This window comes from Arabidopsis lyrata, assembly GCF_000004255.2.
Source record: "Arabidopsis lyrata subsp. lyrata unplaced genomic scaffold ARALYscaffold_3, whole genome shotgun sequence".
Lineage (NCBI taxonomy): Eukaryota > Viridiplantae > Streptophyta > Magnoliopsida > Brassicales > Brassicaceae > Arabidopsis > Arabidopsis lyrata.
In genome coordinates this window covers 7164237-7181614 of record NW_003302553.1, presented here as the reverse complement: position 1 = coordinate 7181614, position 17378 = coordinate 7164237, and the positions used below count along the sequence as shown (strand labels likewise).

Genomic DNA, 17378 nt, shown 5'->3' with positions numbered 1-17378 from the left:
ATACAGTATAATATTGGGGTTTTGCGGATGGGCTTCACAAGAAAAGGCCCAAATTAGTATCAGGCTATCAGCCATTAACGTCACTTTGACGTGTTTATCTTCTAAATCCTAATCGGTAGCAAATCACTCGGTTTGAATTAATTCAGATAACCGGATCGAAACCAAAACCGGTTAAATTATACTACATCGTTTCGTACTGATTCATTTAGGGTTTATATGAGTTTTAACTTTGCTTAAGATTTTCCATCTCTCTGCCAACGACGACGACGACGACGACGAGACTCGGGGCCAAAGATTCTCAAAGCTTTCGAGCTTAAATCAACAGCTAACATGGTTGCAGGCGGCAAAGAATCTTCCTCAATGGCGAAGAAGAACAAGAGAAGCCATAAGAGAAAACGAGAGGAGGATTTCGAACGCATAGATTCACTTCCGTGGAGCTCTTCAATACCTATCGGAGAAGACGACGAAGGCGAAACCTTCTCCACTCTATTTTCAGGCTCAGGCCAGCTCGACGGAGGTAAAAGTTTTTTTTTTTTTTTTTTTTGTAGTGTTTGTTTCCTCTTTGAACTATACTATTGTGGTTGTCTTATTTGGTTGAAAATTTATGCAATTCATGTTTTTTTAGGTAACCCAAATGATCATTTATCTCAAACTAGTGTCTGGAGTCAATGGCTTTACCTTGTTAGTTCACTGAAAGTCTGAAACTTTAAACTTTGTTTGGGCAGGTTTTCTTTCACTTGAGGAGATTGATGAAGCTGATTACCATCTAGCTCTTCCTACGGTTGAAAATGGAATAACAGAGAGAAAACAAGCTCAAGAAGACGATGATGTTACCAACGAGACTGTTGATGAGATAATTGAAGGCGAAGGAGAAGAAGAAGATGGAGAAGAAATGGAAGACGAGGATGACTCTGAGAGTCGTAAGATAAGAGAGAAGAAAACTAAGAAGAATAAGGAGAAGAAAAAGGAGAAGAAGAAGAAGAAACAGAAGAAGATTAAGGAGGCTGAAAAGGATCAGGACACTTCTGATGGTTAGTATTTCATATACTCTTTTGTTTTTTAGTTTTTGCCGCAAAAGAGGTTATCATTACTCGTAGAGTCTCAGAAACTAAAACCCTGTGGTGGATCGATTTGACAAGGATAACATCCGGTTCTACCGAATTAGCTACAGTTTAGATCAGCTGCAAGAAAAAAGTTTCTGCTTATCTTCTTAAGTTTAGCAATTGAATTTCTTCTGTTCGACCATTTTCACATGAGGTGGAAAATATTGAATGTTTCGAATTATACATTCTTTCGTTATATATTATATATCTCTTGTTACCGTAAGTTCCCTTGTATGCACTAGTTTATGTCTATCTTTGAGGTTTGTTTTTCTGTCACCAAGTTCTTGTCTCTAAGACCAATTTTAATGATAGATCATTATTTGTAGCAGTTAGCTGTGATGATGATTACAAAGTAGAGGAGCAAGTTGAGGGAGAAGAGATTCCTCCGGAATTTAGTGCATGGGGTTTGATGAGACTCCATCCACTACTCATGAAGTCAATATACCACCTTGGATTCAAGCAGCCGACAGAAATTCAGAAGGCTTGTTTTTCCATTGCAGCATATCAGGGAAAGGTAGGATGACCAGCTTGTATTTCTATCAAGAAAATATAATTTATTGATGTAAGGTTCATATTTGGACCACAGGATGTTATTGGTGCTGCGGAGACAGGATCTGGAAAGACTCTTGCTTTTGGGTTGCCCATACTGCAACGCCTCTTAGACGAACGGGAAAAGGTTGGTAAATTGTATGCATTGAAGGGAGAAAAAGCACAGAAGTATGCTGCAGATGGCTATTTACGAGCTCTAATCATCACTCCAACTAGGGAACTTGCTCTTCAGGTATCCTTTACTATCATCACATTGCTTCTTTGTTCATTTGTGGGTGGGGTCATGAGGAAGTTCTGAAATACAATTCCAACTTTTCCCTTATTCCAGGTGACGGATCATCTTAAGAATGCTGCCGAGAATCTCAATGTCAAGGTCGTTCCTATTGTTGGTGGGATGTCATCAGCGAAGCAGGAAAGACTTTTGAAAGGGAAACCTGAAATAGTTGTTGGAACTCCAGGAAGGTTGTGGGAACTTATGTCCGCTGGAGAAAAGCATCTTGTAGAGGTATGCAATGCATAATCGCAGTATCTTACTTTTTCATGAACAGATTCTGGTGTAGTTATTGAATATCTTACTTTTTGATTAACAGATTCTGGTGTAGTTATTGAATTTGTGCATAGATGCAGTAATCAGTTTGTAATCTGAATATCATTTTCTTGAAAATGAGTATGTCTGCTAATCAAGGCATGTGTAAAATGTTATTACTGTTATTTAGCTGTTCTTAGACACTGTCTAAATTGTTTTGTCTTTTTCTGATCATCTTTGGCAGCTGCATTCCTTATCGTTTTTTGTGTTGGACGAGGCTGATCGCATGGTTGAAAGTGGTCATTTCAGGGAGCTGCAGTCTATAATTGACTTGCTTCCGGTGACAGATAGACCAAATGAAGGGAAAATGCAAACTGTGCAGAGTAGTGACACAGTTTCCAATGCCCCGAAGAAGAAAAGACAAACTTTTGTTTTCTCAGCTACCATAGCGCTGTCTTCGGATTTCCGTAAAAAGCTAAAGCGTGGCTCCTCGAAGTCAAAGCCATCATCATCTGGTGAAGTGAATTCTATTGAGGTTTTATCTGAACGAGCTGGAATGAGAGATAGTGTTGCCATCATTGATCTGACAACTGCATCTATTTTGGCACCAAAGATTGAAGAATCTTTTATTAAGTAAGTACTATTTTACCTATATCCCTCTGAAGCTATTAATTTGAATGCGTAATAAGTAAGCTTTTATTGCTTGGAGGACACCATGCTTCTACTCATTATTTGCTTACAAAACATCCAGAAATCTTTAATGGTACTTATTCTTTTTGCCTATCTCGGTATTCGTAGTATTAATATCTTATATCAAACTACAGGTGCGAAGAGGAGGAAAAAGATGCTTACTTGTATTATATTTTGAGCGTCCATGGACAAGGGCGTACAATTGTTTTCTGTACATCAGTGGCAGCTTTGCGGCATATCTGTGCGCTTTTAAAGATTCTTGGACTCGATGTTTGCAAACTCTACTCAGATATGAAGCAGCGAGCTCGGTTGAAGGTTCAACTTTCTATTGCTTAGTTATTTGTCCTCATGACTCCTTTGCTACAATAATCACTCATTTTGTTATATTCTGAGTTCAAGGGTGTTTTGGAAACACACGTATTTACTTAATATTGTTACTTAGCATCTTTTCCTTTCCACTCTCTTTATATGTCACAGGCAATCGACCGTTTCCGTGCAAGCGAAAATGGCATACTCATAGCAACAGATGTTGCAGCAAGGGGTATTGATATTAAGAATGTCCGAACTGTTATTCACTACCAACTTCCACATTCGGCAGAAGTAAGCTTAGACCGACTCTTAAGTTTTCTAATTTTTGATTGATAACATTTCTACAAGCTCTGAGCCTTTATATCCATATAGGTATATGTACATAGAAGTGGGAGGACTGCTAGAGCATTCGCAGATGGATGCAGTATAGCTTTGATTGCGCCAAGTGATTCGTCCAAGTTTTACATGTTATGCAAGTCATTCTCTAAGGTAAATATATATAAATATATTCACACTCCCAAACCAAAGTTTAGATATCCTCAAAACATAGTTTTCTTATAAAGAAAAACACTGAGTTGGGTAATGCTAAAGTACATATTTTTTCTTCTGTTTGGCCACTTTCATGCTGAATGTTCCTTTGTTTGTGCTTACAGGAAACCGTAAAGATATTCCCTTTGGATAGCTCTTATATGCCAGCTGTGAGGAAGCGATTATCTCTAGCACGTCAAATAGACCAGATTGAGCGGAAAGGCTCACGGGTATATCTTCCATCAGTATACTGAATGTACTTGTATCCTATGGTTTTGTTGTGGGTGTAAAAATTTGAAATTAAGTGCTGGAAGTCCATGTTTCTATTACCCTGTTTCGGAAATAGTTAACCCTGGCCTATGTGAATATTTTGTGTCGGTGGTCTTCGTAGTAGCTTCACACTCACTGCCGTCAGCTGGATGCTTTTTAGCTCTTATTGTGTACTTAATTTTCAACTTTGTCATTAATTTGTCGTTGGTGTCTGCTTTCCAGGAGAAAGCAGACAGGACCTGGCTTGAAAAGCATGCTGAATCGATGGAACTCGAATTGGACGATGACGAAAGTGAAGAGGAAAGAGTGGACAATGTCAGGCAGAGAAAAGCGACCTCAGCACAACTTAATAAGCTGCAGGAGGTTTGTCACTACTACTCAGAAGAAAAGTTCTCCTGAATCATGAAATATTAGTTTCCCGTAGAAAGTTGTATTACTAATTAATTCTTGATGTCTGGTTCAATCCTCAGGAACTTAGCTCGCTCTTATCACGTCCGATGCAGCCCAAGAAATTTTCAGGCCGTTACTTTGCTGGAGTAAGTTTGGTCCTATTATCTTTCTTTTTGTCACAGCCTCCATATCCGCATTTAATATAAAAATAAACTTTAGCCATTCTAGCTCTCTTTTGCTGCTGCACAAGAGATTTATCAATATTTTTTTTGTCCCAGGCTGGTGTGTCGACTCTTATGCAGAATCAGTTTATAGAGTTATCGAAACAAAAACAACTACAAATGCAAACTGGTGGAAAGAAAAAGAGAAGAAAACTTGTTGTCATTAACCAGAACTGCATCGAACCTCTTCAAGCCCTTCGTGCTGGTGGTAACGAGGTACTTAGTTTTCCACTCTCTCTACCAATACCCCCAATATCATATCAAATCACCTTTTCAGCTTGACATTGGTTGGGTGTCTTCTTGGATAATCTTTTAAGGATCGATCTTCCTTACTTGCTGAGACGTGTCAACTTTATTCCCAGTTTGCATGACCATATCTGATGAATGATGTTGTTGCTTTGTTCAGATGATGAAAATGAAAGGTCAGAGTGCAGACAAGAGGCGCGATATAGCGAGCTTGAGGAAGAAGAGAAAGGAAGAGAAGATAGGTATATATTTATAACTTATGTCTGATCTAATTAATAACTTGCGTTCACTGATGTGTGTGTGGTTGATTGTTGCCAGTAATGGGATTTGATAAGTTGAAACTTAAACAGATGTTTATGATCTTGCTGTGTTATGCATTTTTCAGGTCGGCGTGATCAGCGAAGGGACCAGAAGAAAAAGAGAAAACTAATGGCTTCTTCTTAAGTATGCCTTTTTACAAATTTTGTTTATCTTATCAGATTTTTGACCTTATTATAAGAGTTATAAACCATAAATTGTAAACTTGTGCATGTCACTCCTTTTTATCTTTAAAGAACGGTTCAATCTCTCAAATCTTTGATCAACATGCTCATGTCAATATAATAAATAAAGGAGATATTTAGTAAAAAATAATATTACTGCTCCATTGGTGACAGAAGAAATAGACAAATTCATTTCTGGAAGTGCTTTGCTAACTAACTTGGAAATTGGGCAATCAGACTATAACAATTGTAAGTCTCTGATTTTTGACAAATCCATACACATTAAAAGCCACTACATTCAAGAGTATTATAGCCTTTCTAAAACTGTTATAACGCCGAAATAAAAAATAAAAAATAACAACTGTTATTACGCCTACTGATTTAATTTAAGAATCTCATTTACAAAAACAGCACAAGCTATCACAACTTTACAATCCAAAATAAAAAAGATATGTCAACTAACTTAACTGACATCAACTATTTTTACCTTTGAATCTGATCTGAACTTGAGTTGTTAGCCGCTGATGAACTAGACGGTCGTCCATTTTCAGTCCCTGCTTTATCTGAACTAGCCGCGACGCCAACACCCCATCTTCTAGAAAGTTCTGATGGCTCAAGCACTTTAACCGAACCATCAGAGAGTCCAACCGCTAATTGATTCGGTTCTTGTGGATGAGTTGTGATCACGTGTGGAATGATCAGTGCACTATCACAGAAGAAAAAGAAAGTACAATCAGTCCAAGAAATCACAATGGTCAGATTATGTGAGCTTTTATTTAAAGTTTGTAAAACACGGTACCTGTTCGGTGTTGGTTGAGGCATGTAAGCCGATGGAGCAATGCGACATCTAAGTCTTAAGGATTCAGCATCAAAGACTGCAATGTTTCCATCAGCGAATGACGCGTAAACCAGTTGGCTGTTGCATGAATAAGATGCAGAGGTTATGGGCGACGAGAGAGCGTCTTGTGGCACCCACTGCATAAGGAAAGAGAATTTAAGGTTTCTAGTAATCATTCAAGATCTCACAGTAAATACAAAGATTTTTAGTTTACCTTATGAATGCATTCCATCTTCGAAGCATCGTAAATGGCGAGCTGTGTCTCATGTGAAACCAATAACTGGATTTGGTCGTTATGGAATTGGACTCGCGTGTCACCTACTGGTGCTTTTCCAGGTGGTAGCTGTATCACTGAAGATTTCTTCTTCTCCCACGAGTCAGCGGTCCAGAAGAAGAGCTGTAATAAAGAGAGGTAACGAGTCTGTGAAGTTACAAGCCAACAGAGACGCGAAAAGCTCCAATAGCATCTAGGAAACATGAAATTGTGTTACCTGAGCATCGGCACCAGAAGAGACAAGAATATTGAGTGCGGTAGAGAATGCTAGACCAGTTATGTGCTTCTGGTGACCTTTCAACTTGGTTTTCACCTATAGATGAAAAGAGATTACTTTACAGATTCATTTAAGAGATGAATCAGTAGTTACAGCAGTAAAAACCAGTAGACCACAGAATCAAACAAATGTATTATACCTCATCTACCCTGACGTTGTAAATATGTATACTCGAGTCCTCCATCCCGATTGCAATAATGTTATTATCTTGAGGATGAAACGCCAAGAAAGTTGAAGCTGGTGGTGGTGGCATGAAAGTTGTCATTACCTGCCAAGATAGGCAAAAATGGAATTAGCTTCGCATATTACTCAAATAGTTTCATTAGCTCCTGAGGTATTCTTCATGGATATGCTCCCGAGAAAAAAAAAAAGTTAGATTAAGCTGCTTACTTTGAAAGTCATCATATTGAATAACGAAACTTTTCCACCACAAGCTGACATTACATATGAGTCATTCTTAGAAAGCGCTATACACGGAACAGCCCCTTCAGGATTCTCAGGAACATCATTTGCCATTAGGAGACCGCTGTTTGGCTGCCAATGATGTGGAGTTACACTAGCAGTTGCCTTCAAAATAAAAAGACACAGTCTCAGACACTTATGCAAGAGAGCTTCAAATAAGTGACTCAACAACTCACATATATCGACAAACCACATGAAGTGTAAAATTTGAAAGGTACAACGTATCACCTTCCCAGTTGGATTTTGCTCATTGCGGCTCCACTTCCATAGTCTTTGGACACCATTTGATCCAAGAGCCAAAACACCGACACCAGAATTTGTATACAGAAGCCGAGCAACCTTAAGAATTGACATAGCAGCATTTCAAGATAGTTATTAATGAACAGAACAATTGATGGGCAATTTCAAGCTGAGACGGGAACAAACCTTGCTAACAGAATCCTTGCTATCTGGCATGGTTACTTGTCGGCACTGAGTCGGATCAACAATTTCTGTGAGCTCTAAAGTTTTAGACTTATCAACAGGGTCCAAGTTTCTTGGCTTTTCCATAGTTCTTGACATTGCCTCAATTCCATTCTGCATACGTCATAACACCAAAGTTAGATGAAAAGAAAAAAATGTATTTACAAAACAAAACTAATATCCGTTTCACTAAGGCCATGATTCTAATTTTGCTACCAATCAGTTTCGTCAAGATATCAGCCATATATTAAGGATTCTTGATTGAAATAGGAGAATATATAGTGAAAAAGATCTACTAAATTTTTAATCATACAGGAATTGGGGTTGGCCTTGCAGGAGAGTCTGTGTCCATGTGTTCAATTTTACCAACAGCTGGGCTGATGCTTGTAGCCATTGCGGAGGGGGATACCTGAATCACCAGCATTGACACTCGAGTTAAAACTGGACAAAAGGCATGAGTAATAAAAAGATTCCACGTATAACATTAAAAGGAATAATTCCAACACCTTCATATCAATTGATGCTTTAGATGCTTCAAAAGACCGCGCTTCATATGCTCTTAAGGTTCTGAGACCATCAGTATTCGCAAGGATCTTGAATCCGTTATCCGCTGTGGTAACTGCAAGAAGATTCCCATCCTTGTTGAATCTCAGTCGGGGTAGATTCTGATATAAACATTACATAGCATCAGTAAAGCAACAGGCTAGAGAATACAAAAGATTTTATATACGAGGAGCCAAGAAGAGTATTTTGGGCAAGAATTTCATACAGGAAGTCCTCCTTCAGCCTCAACAGTTGTCAAAAGATTTGTATTGTCCATGTCCCAGAATTTTACTTGATTGTCTTCACCAACAGCCAAGAAACGGTTACGGGTTGTATCAAACTGAACAACTCCAGGTGATTTCTTCCTAAAGCCTAAATATGTCCTCTTTAGGGCACCTTCGCTCTCATTCCACTCGACAAGGAACGAGTCTCCCTCTTTACTCGTACCACAAGAAAACAATCTGAAATCACAGCAAATGTTTACTTGATATGAGCTTATAAAAATCGTTCAGAAGATTTACAATTTATGGCAGAGACATACTATTGTTTTACAACTCTAGAGCTTTTCAAATAAGAATGATGTACCTGCTTCCATCAGCACTGTAGAGCATTGTTGTACACCACTGTCCTGGTGCGTCATAATCAACCCGAGAACCAACATTATCATATAGCCACGCCTTGATCTTTCCATCAAGAGCGGTTGAGAATATAAACTGCACAGTAAAACAGAGAAGAATAAATGACAAGAAAACGAAAGGGAAAGTTACAGGTCTTTTTAAACAAGAGATGCCTGCACCTGAATATTTTCCTTCTGGTGAGGGCAAATGGAATAAACAGGTGCCTCGTGGCCTTCAAAAGTGAAAAGCTTCTTCCCACTCAAATCCCACACCTAGGAAATCTCATAATTAGACACGGAATAATAAACTGAGTTCCAGAGTCATAATCCTTACGTACCTTAATCAATTTGTCATCACCACAAGTCACAACACACATTTGCTTATTTGGGTGGGCGAACGCCAAGTCATTCACACAGCCTACATGAGCATCAATCTAATACACAGAAACAGATGATTGATTAAGTTTGGTGCAGATGCAATAAAGGCAAGAAACTAAGTACAAAAATACGATTAAACATACCTCTAGGTGTTGACGTAGGTCTGAGCCTTGGTAAGCATATACATGGATCAGATGTTTAGTAAAAGAAACCCCTGTAAATGGAAAATAATACTAAGTTCAAACTTCGTGTCTACTTGAAAGTACAACTATATCTTTAAAACGTTTTTTGGGAGAACAATCTCCATATACCATACCAAGCAAATTTCCATCTGGGCTCCATGCTACACGAGTGACAGATATTGATGGCTCTTTGACTATAGAACCCTGGCAAGAAAATGCCATCACAACAAAAGTCATAGTTTATTAGCTTAGTGTTAAAGTATGTTTCTAGATAATTTATGAAAATAAAAAACGATGGAATAAGAGAGAACCTGGAAGATCACAGAACAAGCCGCCATATTCCATATCTTGAAAGGTTCTGTGACAACCTTCTCTCTGGATCCAACTTCCCACAAGGTGACTTCGCCGCTTGAACAACCAACTACGAGTAATAGACATGTTATAACAAGAGCCAAATAAAAATCTCAACTCTACTAAGCTTTTCATGGTAGCAATGGACTAACCAGCGAGCAAAGTGTGATGAGAAGGGTGAAAATCCATGCTTATCACCACCGACCCTTGGCGAATTGTACTCACGACATTTCTAGGGAGGTCATCAAGTGACGCAGTGGGATGAGAATGAGCAGGATATGTGACCTGTGAATTCAAAAGTAGAGCCATGCACTCAACATCAAAACACACATTCCAAAAGCAACAAAAGTTTTCTTTGCTTAGTCAGCATTTCAAAAACAAGGGAAACTTGAAAACAATTACCTCGTTGGATGTTTGTGCAGACCGTAAGCGTTTCATGAGTTGCTCGTGGTCAGCATTTTGATAATCCATCAACCCTAGAGAGTTAGACGGTGCCCGAGGGTGTTTCAACACATTAACTGTTGTGACGAAATACAGTAACAGGATTTCAGGTTCGAACTCTAATATCACAAATAAATAAAAAAACCAAAGATACCGTAATATCCAAACACTTGTAAGTTGTAACATAAATCATACCTTGACTTGGCTGCATAGGAAATGGGGAAGCAGCGACGACACCGGATGGAACTGATGAAGAAGGATTTGGGTTTGCCATCCATCCAGCTAAAGCATTGGCATTAGGAGCCGGGGCAGGGCTAGGTTGAAACGGCTGCACAGATACAATGGTTTCATCAACCCTCAAAATCTGAACATTAAGTTATAATAGAATGGGTGGAAGTTAGGAAGTGATCCTACTCCACCATGTACTCCAAGAGGAACAAAGTTTGAAGGTCTTGCAACAGCAGCAACTGGAAGATTCACAGGAGTGAGAGCACGAGCACCATTTGATGGTGAGCAAGAGTGATCCAAGAACAATGTCTTGATGTCAGGATTAGGCCTTGGATTTTTACATAGCTGGTGCTGCCAGTTTAAGCTGCAATATCCCAAACACACATGTCACACACTTAAACTCATCTCTATCATAAAAAGAAAAGGAAGAAAAATGACTCCTCTTAGTTCACCTTTGATTGATCAAAGTTCGCAGGCGAGAAGCTTTGAAACTGGGGAAGGCTAGCTTCTCTCGAAACAGAGGATTTGCCTCAATCAATTTCTTCAACTCAGTATACATTATAGACCTCGCTGATTTCGTATCACCATATTTAGACAATTGCTCATTTTCCCTATGGAAACACACAACAAAAACAAACTCTTCAACACTCAAGTAACTACCTTTCGAAATTCAATTACATCAAAGCAAAACAAAAATTACCTAAAATTCTCCAGAGTTAGCAGCTGAGTAATCTCCTTGTAAAGCTCCTCGTTAAACGTCGCGAAAACTTTCAAGTCTTTGGCTAATATCTCAACAGCTTTTGCTCTGTCATTTCTGTAATACACACAAATGTATCAAATCAAGAACACCAGTCTAAATAATCAAGCAAACAACAGATAAAACCAAGAAAATCATTACCGATCTAGAGCTTCAAGATACTTTTGCTTCCTAATCTCAAAGAAGATTTTCATAGAGTAACGATTATCATCGACTTTAGTAAAACCAGAAAGATACTTCTCCACTTCGTCCCACTCTCCAGCAAGAGCTTTCTCTTCAAAGTACTTAATATTAAAAAAGAAGCCAGATTCTTGCTCTAGCCTACACATCAACCAATTCCAATTTATCCAAACATCAAAATTACGCAAAATAAACCAAAGAACCGTTGAATAATAAGCACCACAAACAAAAAGACTTACTTGTGAACAGATTCCTTGAACTTCTCCTCATCTAAGAACTGGAGGATTAAGAAAACTAACTCTCTGCTCAAAGACGACATTTTTGCTAGAAATTCAAGGAATTAAAGCGATCTGGGTTTATGGTGAAAGAAGGGTAGGTCAAAGTTTGTGAAATCGATTTAGTCGTAGTTGGAATGGTTTTCTAGGGTTTCAAGGTTGCATTTCCTCGCGTCGCAAAGCGAAAATGAAGAAAAGCTGACCCCAGAGATAGTAGAAATTTCTATTTATATATTTTCTAAGAAAAAGAAAAAAAGAAAAAAGTACGACTTGTTCTCCACTTTCTTCGATGCGTTTTGTCACATAGAACTGTAGTTTGATAAGTTGTTTTGCTTATCATTGATAAGTAGTTTTGATTATTGAATAAGTTGATAACCTCGTTTGTCTAGACTGTTTGGTCTGATCCCTTAGCTAAAGGCTTTTATCTCATGCGGTTGAGCCCACCGAAAGCAGATGTGGGATCCAAGAGTATTCTCCGTATCTGACTTGTATTAACACGTGTCATGTTTTAGATGCATTTTACAGTGGACTGCAAAGTAGTGGATTATACACCCTTAGGTGGATTACGTCACGCGGATTCCAAAAATAGAATTGAAGTGAATTGAGCAGAGTTTTACTGGCGTCCGCCACATGTTGTTGCCTTGTTAGGGGGAATGACGTGGTCTCGCTATCTGCGATCATCTCGGCTAGTTTTCGTTGGAGCGAGATTTCTCGTGAGAAATACGAGATACTTGGCTCTGCAATCTATACTATATAAAAGTCGAAGCTATAAACTTTTGAGGCTGTCTACTAGGATTTTAAACGACCAATCGCGGTTGGACATCTCATCAATTAACATTTTTATACACCACGTTAATTTACATTTTTTGAATTATTATTAGTTTCTATATTGAAATACTTATGAAAAAAGGAAAAAAACAATATATATATATATAAAAAATAAAAATGTTAACTTTTCAAAAATAACATATGGAAATAACAAATTTTTTTTTGGTAAATTTCAATGCTAGACTTCCTCACGAACGTAATTATATGTTAATATGGTTCTGAGATTAAATGTTATATTCCAAACACAATGAAATGTTAAATCGTCCATGTATGTTAAATCACATTCATCATATACATAAATATTTGTATCAAGAAAATCTTAATTTAAAAAGGTAAAATTTCCATAGATAATTATGATGGTCTACCCTAAATATTAAGCTATAAATATAGGGCCTCGGTCACACCAATATCAATCGGATTTGTCATCTATAAATAATAAATATATAGTTATGATATTATGGTTTGTTTTATATTACTTTGGTTATTTATATGAATCGAATTTCTTATCATGCGTTATGATTTTTTATTTCCTGCTGAGGTTATATTTGTATTGTTATTTTAATTTGTTGTTCTACGGATGAATATCGACATTTTCTTTGCTGATTTGTATCATTTGAATTGTGTTTTAGGTAACCGCTCATGGGAGTTTCTGTCAAAGGATTGAATGAACGAGTTGATGAAGACATGCCTCTTCAATTAAATTCATAAACAAACTTTTTACATCAATTGTTAGTCCTTTTTAAATTAGTTGTGCCTCTTCATAATTTACTTTCAATTTTATAACTTCGTGTTGGATATTGATTATTAGTAGTCTCTCATCGCGTCTGATGTTTTGTGTGTGTTTTTTTTTGGATTTGGTTAGAAATTTCAATTTATGATGAAGAAAAAGAGGTTAGTTTTCAAACTCAACAGTTTCATATAATAGAACCTAATCAGAAACGCCAAGATCGATGAGTCGTAGTATACATCTTTGGTAGTGCTTATGTTTTGGTTTTTTTAGCGTTTTTTTTTTTTTTAATTTTGTATTTTTTTTTTCTGATGATCAAATTGATTACAGTTTCATAAAAATAATGGTCTTTACATTCAATCTCAAATTGGATGTGTGGAAGTTAATGTATGAATCGATGTGGAGAAAGTCACAACAGACGTGCAAGTAATTTTTTGAATTATGTGTCAAATTACCTTATGAGTCTATAATTTACATTATTACAATATTTTTTTTCATGGATCAAAGTCTAGGATAAAAAGTTGAATCTCATCCTTAGAGGAGGTAAGCTTTTATCTAACCCCTACTATCTTTTGAATTTCAGTTTTAGGCGACTAAAAGATTGAACGTACAATGGAGAGGTAATCTTATATTTTTTGTTTGCCATTAACCTAATTTGACTTTAAATTATATATTTTACTAGGTTAGGATCCGCTCGATGTGCGGGTTTTAAATCTTTTAAATAAAATTAAATTTAATAAAAAGATATATTAAATTTTTGTTGTGAATAGAAACTATATTTAAAAGAAGAAGATAATTTTTTATTAGAGAGAAGATTTGTTTATATATTTATCTTTTTGTATTTATATAATAAGATATATACGTATAATTTCTTATGATTTGTTTAAAAATAAATAAAAGAAAATTTTTCTTTTACACATGTTAAAATCTGCCATGTGCGTATAGTTTCCTTATAATTGTTTAAAATAAATAAAAAGAAAATTTTGTTTTACACATGTCAAAATCTTAGATCGATAAATTTAACACATGACACGATCCTGTGAGTTACTGACTTTGAAAACTATATTTTATATAAGATTAGGGTTTTGATTTTTATATTAAGGTATGGTAAAGTAATTAAATTCGATTGCATCTTTAACATCCGGTCGTAAGCTATAGCTATTGTCGACTTCTATTGTATTTTTTTTTCTTCATGTTGTTTGTTTTGTATTTAATAATTTCTTGGTGTGTTAGTAGGGGCGTTATTCATTCAGTTGAAGGAAATGGTCTAATATACTTGAAAATCGATGAGTATCACTTCAAGCACCTGGAGCTTTGATCTATCTGATAGTCATCTAGAGTTTGGTTAATCCGTAGATAGAGTCATTAGTATCGTTTGGTGATTTGAAAGATGTTTCAATACCAAAAACCTAGGATCACGTCTGGTTCAATTCTGAAACATCAAACTAAGTATTGTACCCATCTCGTTCGTCTTTGACTATCATATTGTGCAGTATGATACATGCTTTCATAATATTTACAATTTTTTATTTATCCCAAACAAGAGCTGGGTTTTTTAATAATATGAAAGCGAGCTTGCAATACTCCAAATGCACGTTCGACATTTTTACGGGCCTCTCAGACACCACAATTTTGCCGTTGTTAATTTCACTCTCAATAAATAGAATCATCGGATTAATTTTGAATTTGCCGTTAATTTCACTCTCACTCTCCATCTCCATCGTCTCGCCTAAAGAAGGAGAGTGAGTCGGAAAAATCCAAAAAGGCAAAGTGTTTTTTTACGCGTTTTTTTTTCTTCTGTTTTGTCAAAAGAAACCAGCCAATAAAAACATGACACGTCATCATCTCTCTTGTCTTGCAAAGTCTCTCTCAAAAGAGACAGCTGTCTCAAAAAAAAATCATTCTACACTAATGTCTTGGCACACATTAAGAAGCCCACTAAGATTCACAAGCCCAGTATTGGCCCATCAGGTTTTTATGTCTTCAACGAGACGTGTTCACTATATAGAGCCGGAAGGTACGAAAAGAGTTGTCGAAGCTTTGACCTAACTTGGAGATGAGAGATTCAACAACGGCGATGTCCGATCTGCCACAAGATGTGGTAGAGGAAGTGCTCTCTAGTGTTCCGTTGACATCTCTTAGAGCAGTGCGAACTACTTGCAAAAAGTGGAACAGTTTATCCAAACATCGGAGCTTTACAAAGAAGCACATCCGTAAATCAAGATCAGAAACGAAGAAGAAAGAGTTTCTGGCGATCATGATGATGGATTCTAGTGTCTACCTAATTAGTGTTGGAATTCACAAGGACGATGACTACAACGCTATAAACCGAAAAGGTAAACTGATTAGCCTAAACAATGTAGATGGTGGAGTTGATATATCTAGCGTCTTCCACTGTAGCGGTTTGTTGTTATGCACCACCAAAGATAAAACACCGAGGCTTGTGGTTTGGAACCCTTATCGTGGGAAAACAAGGTGGATCGAAACTACTTATCGTGACGACTTCGGTTTCATCAGGTACTCGTTCGCTCTGGGATACGAGAAGAAGGATAAGAACTCGCATCGTAGTCTCAAAATCTTGAGATCTATTGAAAAAATCTTGGGATTTGTAGGTAATGGATATAGGGGGGAATTCAGAAGTTTTAAGTTTGAAATCTACAATTTTAACTCTAATTCATGGAAGGATATTACTCTCACTGCCAAGGGGAACAGAATTAAGGAATAACAACTATGAAAATTGAACATCGAGATGATACTAGGAAAGATGGTCCGAAGAGCACCTCCTCGAGTAAACGCTTCCACAGCCGGTTGACCAAAATGAGGATCCCAAATAGCATGAGCAAGGCAAGGTTTAGAAGCCCCCATTCCCGACGGGGGGACCAGGGAAACTAGTTCCGTGAATGCCCTCCTTTCCTCATATTCGAGCAAGGAAAGCTGTACAAAGGAAAAGGTATTCTAAAGAACGGGGCGGGAATCGAAGTGGGGGACCTCTCTACCGCTTGTGGTTAACAGTCTGTTGAAATAAGGGCTTTGTAACCTCCCCCAACTTCTACATGCGGTTTTATAAATGTGGCGTGTCTCTCAAGGGAAATACTTACTGGCTTGCTAAAAATAATACTAGTATTACTTACTCCGGCGGGTGTCTTTGTTGTGCTCGAAGGCGCCAAAATTCGGCAATAGAGAACCGTGAGTTTTTTTTAATTTGTTTTGATTTTACAACTGAGAGATTTGGTCCGCGTCTTAGTCTACCGTCTCACTCTAGTATGGTCGATAGTGTGACTCTATCTAGTGTTAGAGATGAGCAGCTTGCTGTGTTATTTCAGCGCAAGGGTACATTACAGATGGAGATATGGATTACGTCTAACATTGAGCCTGAAGCGGCGTCCTGGAGCATGTTGTTCTTAGTGGTGGATAAGAAAACACTTCTTACTTATGATCAACATGAGAGTTTTTTTGTTGACGAGGAGAAGAAAGTTGTTATGGTTTTTGCTAAAGACAAAGAGACGAAGATGCGCAACGTAGCTTATTGTTATGGAGAAGATGGGTATTTTGAAACAGTGGTTTTTGGAGAATCTACAGACAAAAATGGTTGCCAACTTGTGTGCTCATATGTTCCAAGCTCAGTGCAAATCAAGTAAGCTCAGTGCAAAGCATAATCTATCTATGTTTTTTACTGTTTTCTTTTTGGTAAACTTCGTTCATTAATTCATATGTCGAACATTAGTGTAATCTGTTATCTGGTTTCTCAACACTGTCTCGTTGGCTCTTCCAATATTTATTTGAAACCGTCCAAAATGCTTCCTGGACTTTTTACTTGGAAACTCTCTTTTAGCACTGCTAATTGTTATTAGTATTGTTATGCATGATGCAATTGCTCTCTGTTTCACGTGAAAAAAAAAAAAAAATTGATTTCATATATACCATGTTTTTGCAATACGTGAGCTTGAAAGCAGACGAAAAAACTACAGAGGCTTACTAGAATCAATATGACTCCTCTCTTCAAATTAACATGGTATAGTCAAAATGTGGCAGAATATACCCATGAACCAAAACCCTACAACATCGACGGAAAATATTTGTCAAAATGTAATAAGCCTTCTCTCAATTTCCCAAATAAAGAACAAATCGCGTCCAAGCCACCAAATTTTGAGATTTTTGGATACTTACGATATGATTGAAATAAACTATTTTATGAGTTTGAGATCTACAATCTTGACTCTAATTCATGGAAGTTTGTTAAGGTTA

The 17378-nt window shown here is 37.2% G+C and overlaps 3 protein-coding genes across 4 annotated transcripts; 2 read left to right on the top strand and 1 right to left on the bottom strand.

The window, feature by feature from the left end:
* Nucleotides 1-5407, top strand: LOC9319096 (DEAD-box ATP-dependent RNA helicase 13). 2 transcript variants are annotated; one of them, XM_021033442.1, is made up of 15 exons: nt 1-517; nt 726-1031; nt 1430-1617; nt 1690-1884; nt 1981-2157; nt 2423-2811; nt 3003-3183; nt 3346-3468; nt 3550-3666; nt 3831-3935; nt 4198-4338; nt 4446-4511; nt 4644-4802; nt 4993-5074; nt 5218-5407. In XM_021033442.1, the coding sequence occupies exons 1-15, from the start codon at nt 331-333 to the stop codon at nt 5274-5276; spliced, it is 2475 nt and encodes an 824-aa protein (XP_020889101.1). In that variant the 5' UTR covers nt 1-330; the 3' UTR covers nt 5277-5407. The 2 variants fall into 2 exon arrangements, with proteins under 2 accessions (XP_020889101.1, XP_020889102.1); XM_021033443.1 differs by having other exon boundaries at nt 2-517; nt 1433-1617.
* A 146-nt stretch (nt 5408-5553) lies between these two features.
* LOC9321238 (topless-related protein 2) lies at nt 5554-11790 on the bottom strand. The gene is made up of 25 exons (XM_002882983.2): nt 11543-11790; nt 11265-11444; nt 11067-11180; nt 10819-10977; nt 10553-10730; nt 10334-10466; nt 10100-10215; nt 9850-9982; nt 9658-9767; nt 9481-9550; nt 9308-9378; nt 9125-9220; nt 8967-9059; nt 8756-8883; nt 8397-8631; nt 8134-8292; nt 7941-8036; nt 7592-7741; nt 7394-7504; nt 7094-7270; nt 6843-6971; nt 6644-6739; nt 6367-6549; nt 6114-6289; nt 5554-6020 (listed from the first exon to the last, which is right to left on the bottom strand). Exons 1-25 carry the CDS (start codon nt 11620-11622, stop codon nt 5798-5800), a joined length of 3396 nt encoding a protein of 1131 aa, XP_002883029.1. The 5' UTR covers nt 11623-11790; the 3' UTR covers nt 5554-5797.
* A 3398-nt stretch (nt 11791-15188) lies between these two features.
* Nucleotides 15189-17170, top strand: LOC9321237 (putative F-box protein At3g23420). Its single transcript, XM_021030989.1, has 2 exons — nt 15189-15855; nt 16160-17170. The coding sequence occupies exons 1-2, from the start codon at nt 15190-15192 to the stop codon at nt 16769-16771; spliced, it is 1278 nt and encodes a 425-aa protein (XP_020886648.1). The 5' UTR covers nt 15189; the 3' UTR covers nt 16772-17170.
* Nucleotides 17171-17378: the final 208 nt, after the last annotated feature.

Bases quoted from the DNA above. Each gene is read 5' to 3' on its own strand.
- LOC9319096 (XM_021033442.1), top strand. From the start codon at position 331: ATGGTTGCAGGCGGCAAAGAATCTTCCTCAATGGCGAAGAAGAACAAG. The intron at 518-725 runs GTAAAAGTTTTT...TTGTTTGGGCAG, and splicing joins CTCAGGCCAGCTCGACGGAG to GTTTTCTTTCACTTGAGGAG. The intron at 1,885-1,980 runs GTATCCTTTACT...CCCTTATTCCAG, and splicing joins CTAGGGAACTTGCTCTTCAG to GTGACGGATCATCTTAAGAA.
- LOC9321237 (XM_021030989.1), top strand. From the start codon at position 15,190: ATGAGAGATTCAACAACGGCGATGTCCGATCTGCCACAAGATGTGGTA. The intron at 15,856-16,159 runs TAACAACTATGA...TGTTGAAATAAG, and splicing joins AGGGGAACAGAATTAAGGAA to GGCTTTGTAACCTCCCCCAA.
- LOC9321238 (XM_002882983.2), bottom strand. From the start codon at position 11,622: ATGTCGTCTTTGAGCAGAGAGTTAGTTTTCTTAATCCTCCAGTTCTTA. The intron at 11,445-11,542 runs GTAAGTCTTTTT...GTTGATGTGTAG, and splicing joins TTCAAGGAATCTGTTCACAA to GCTAGAGCAAGAATCTGGCT. The intron at 11,181-11,264 runs GTAATGATTTTC...TGTGTATTACAG, and splicing joins TATCTTGAAGCTCTAGATCG to AAATGACAGAGCAAAAGCTG.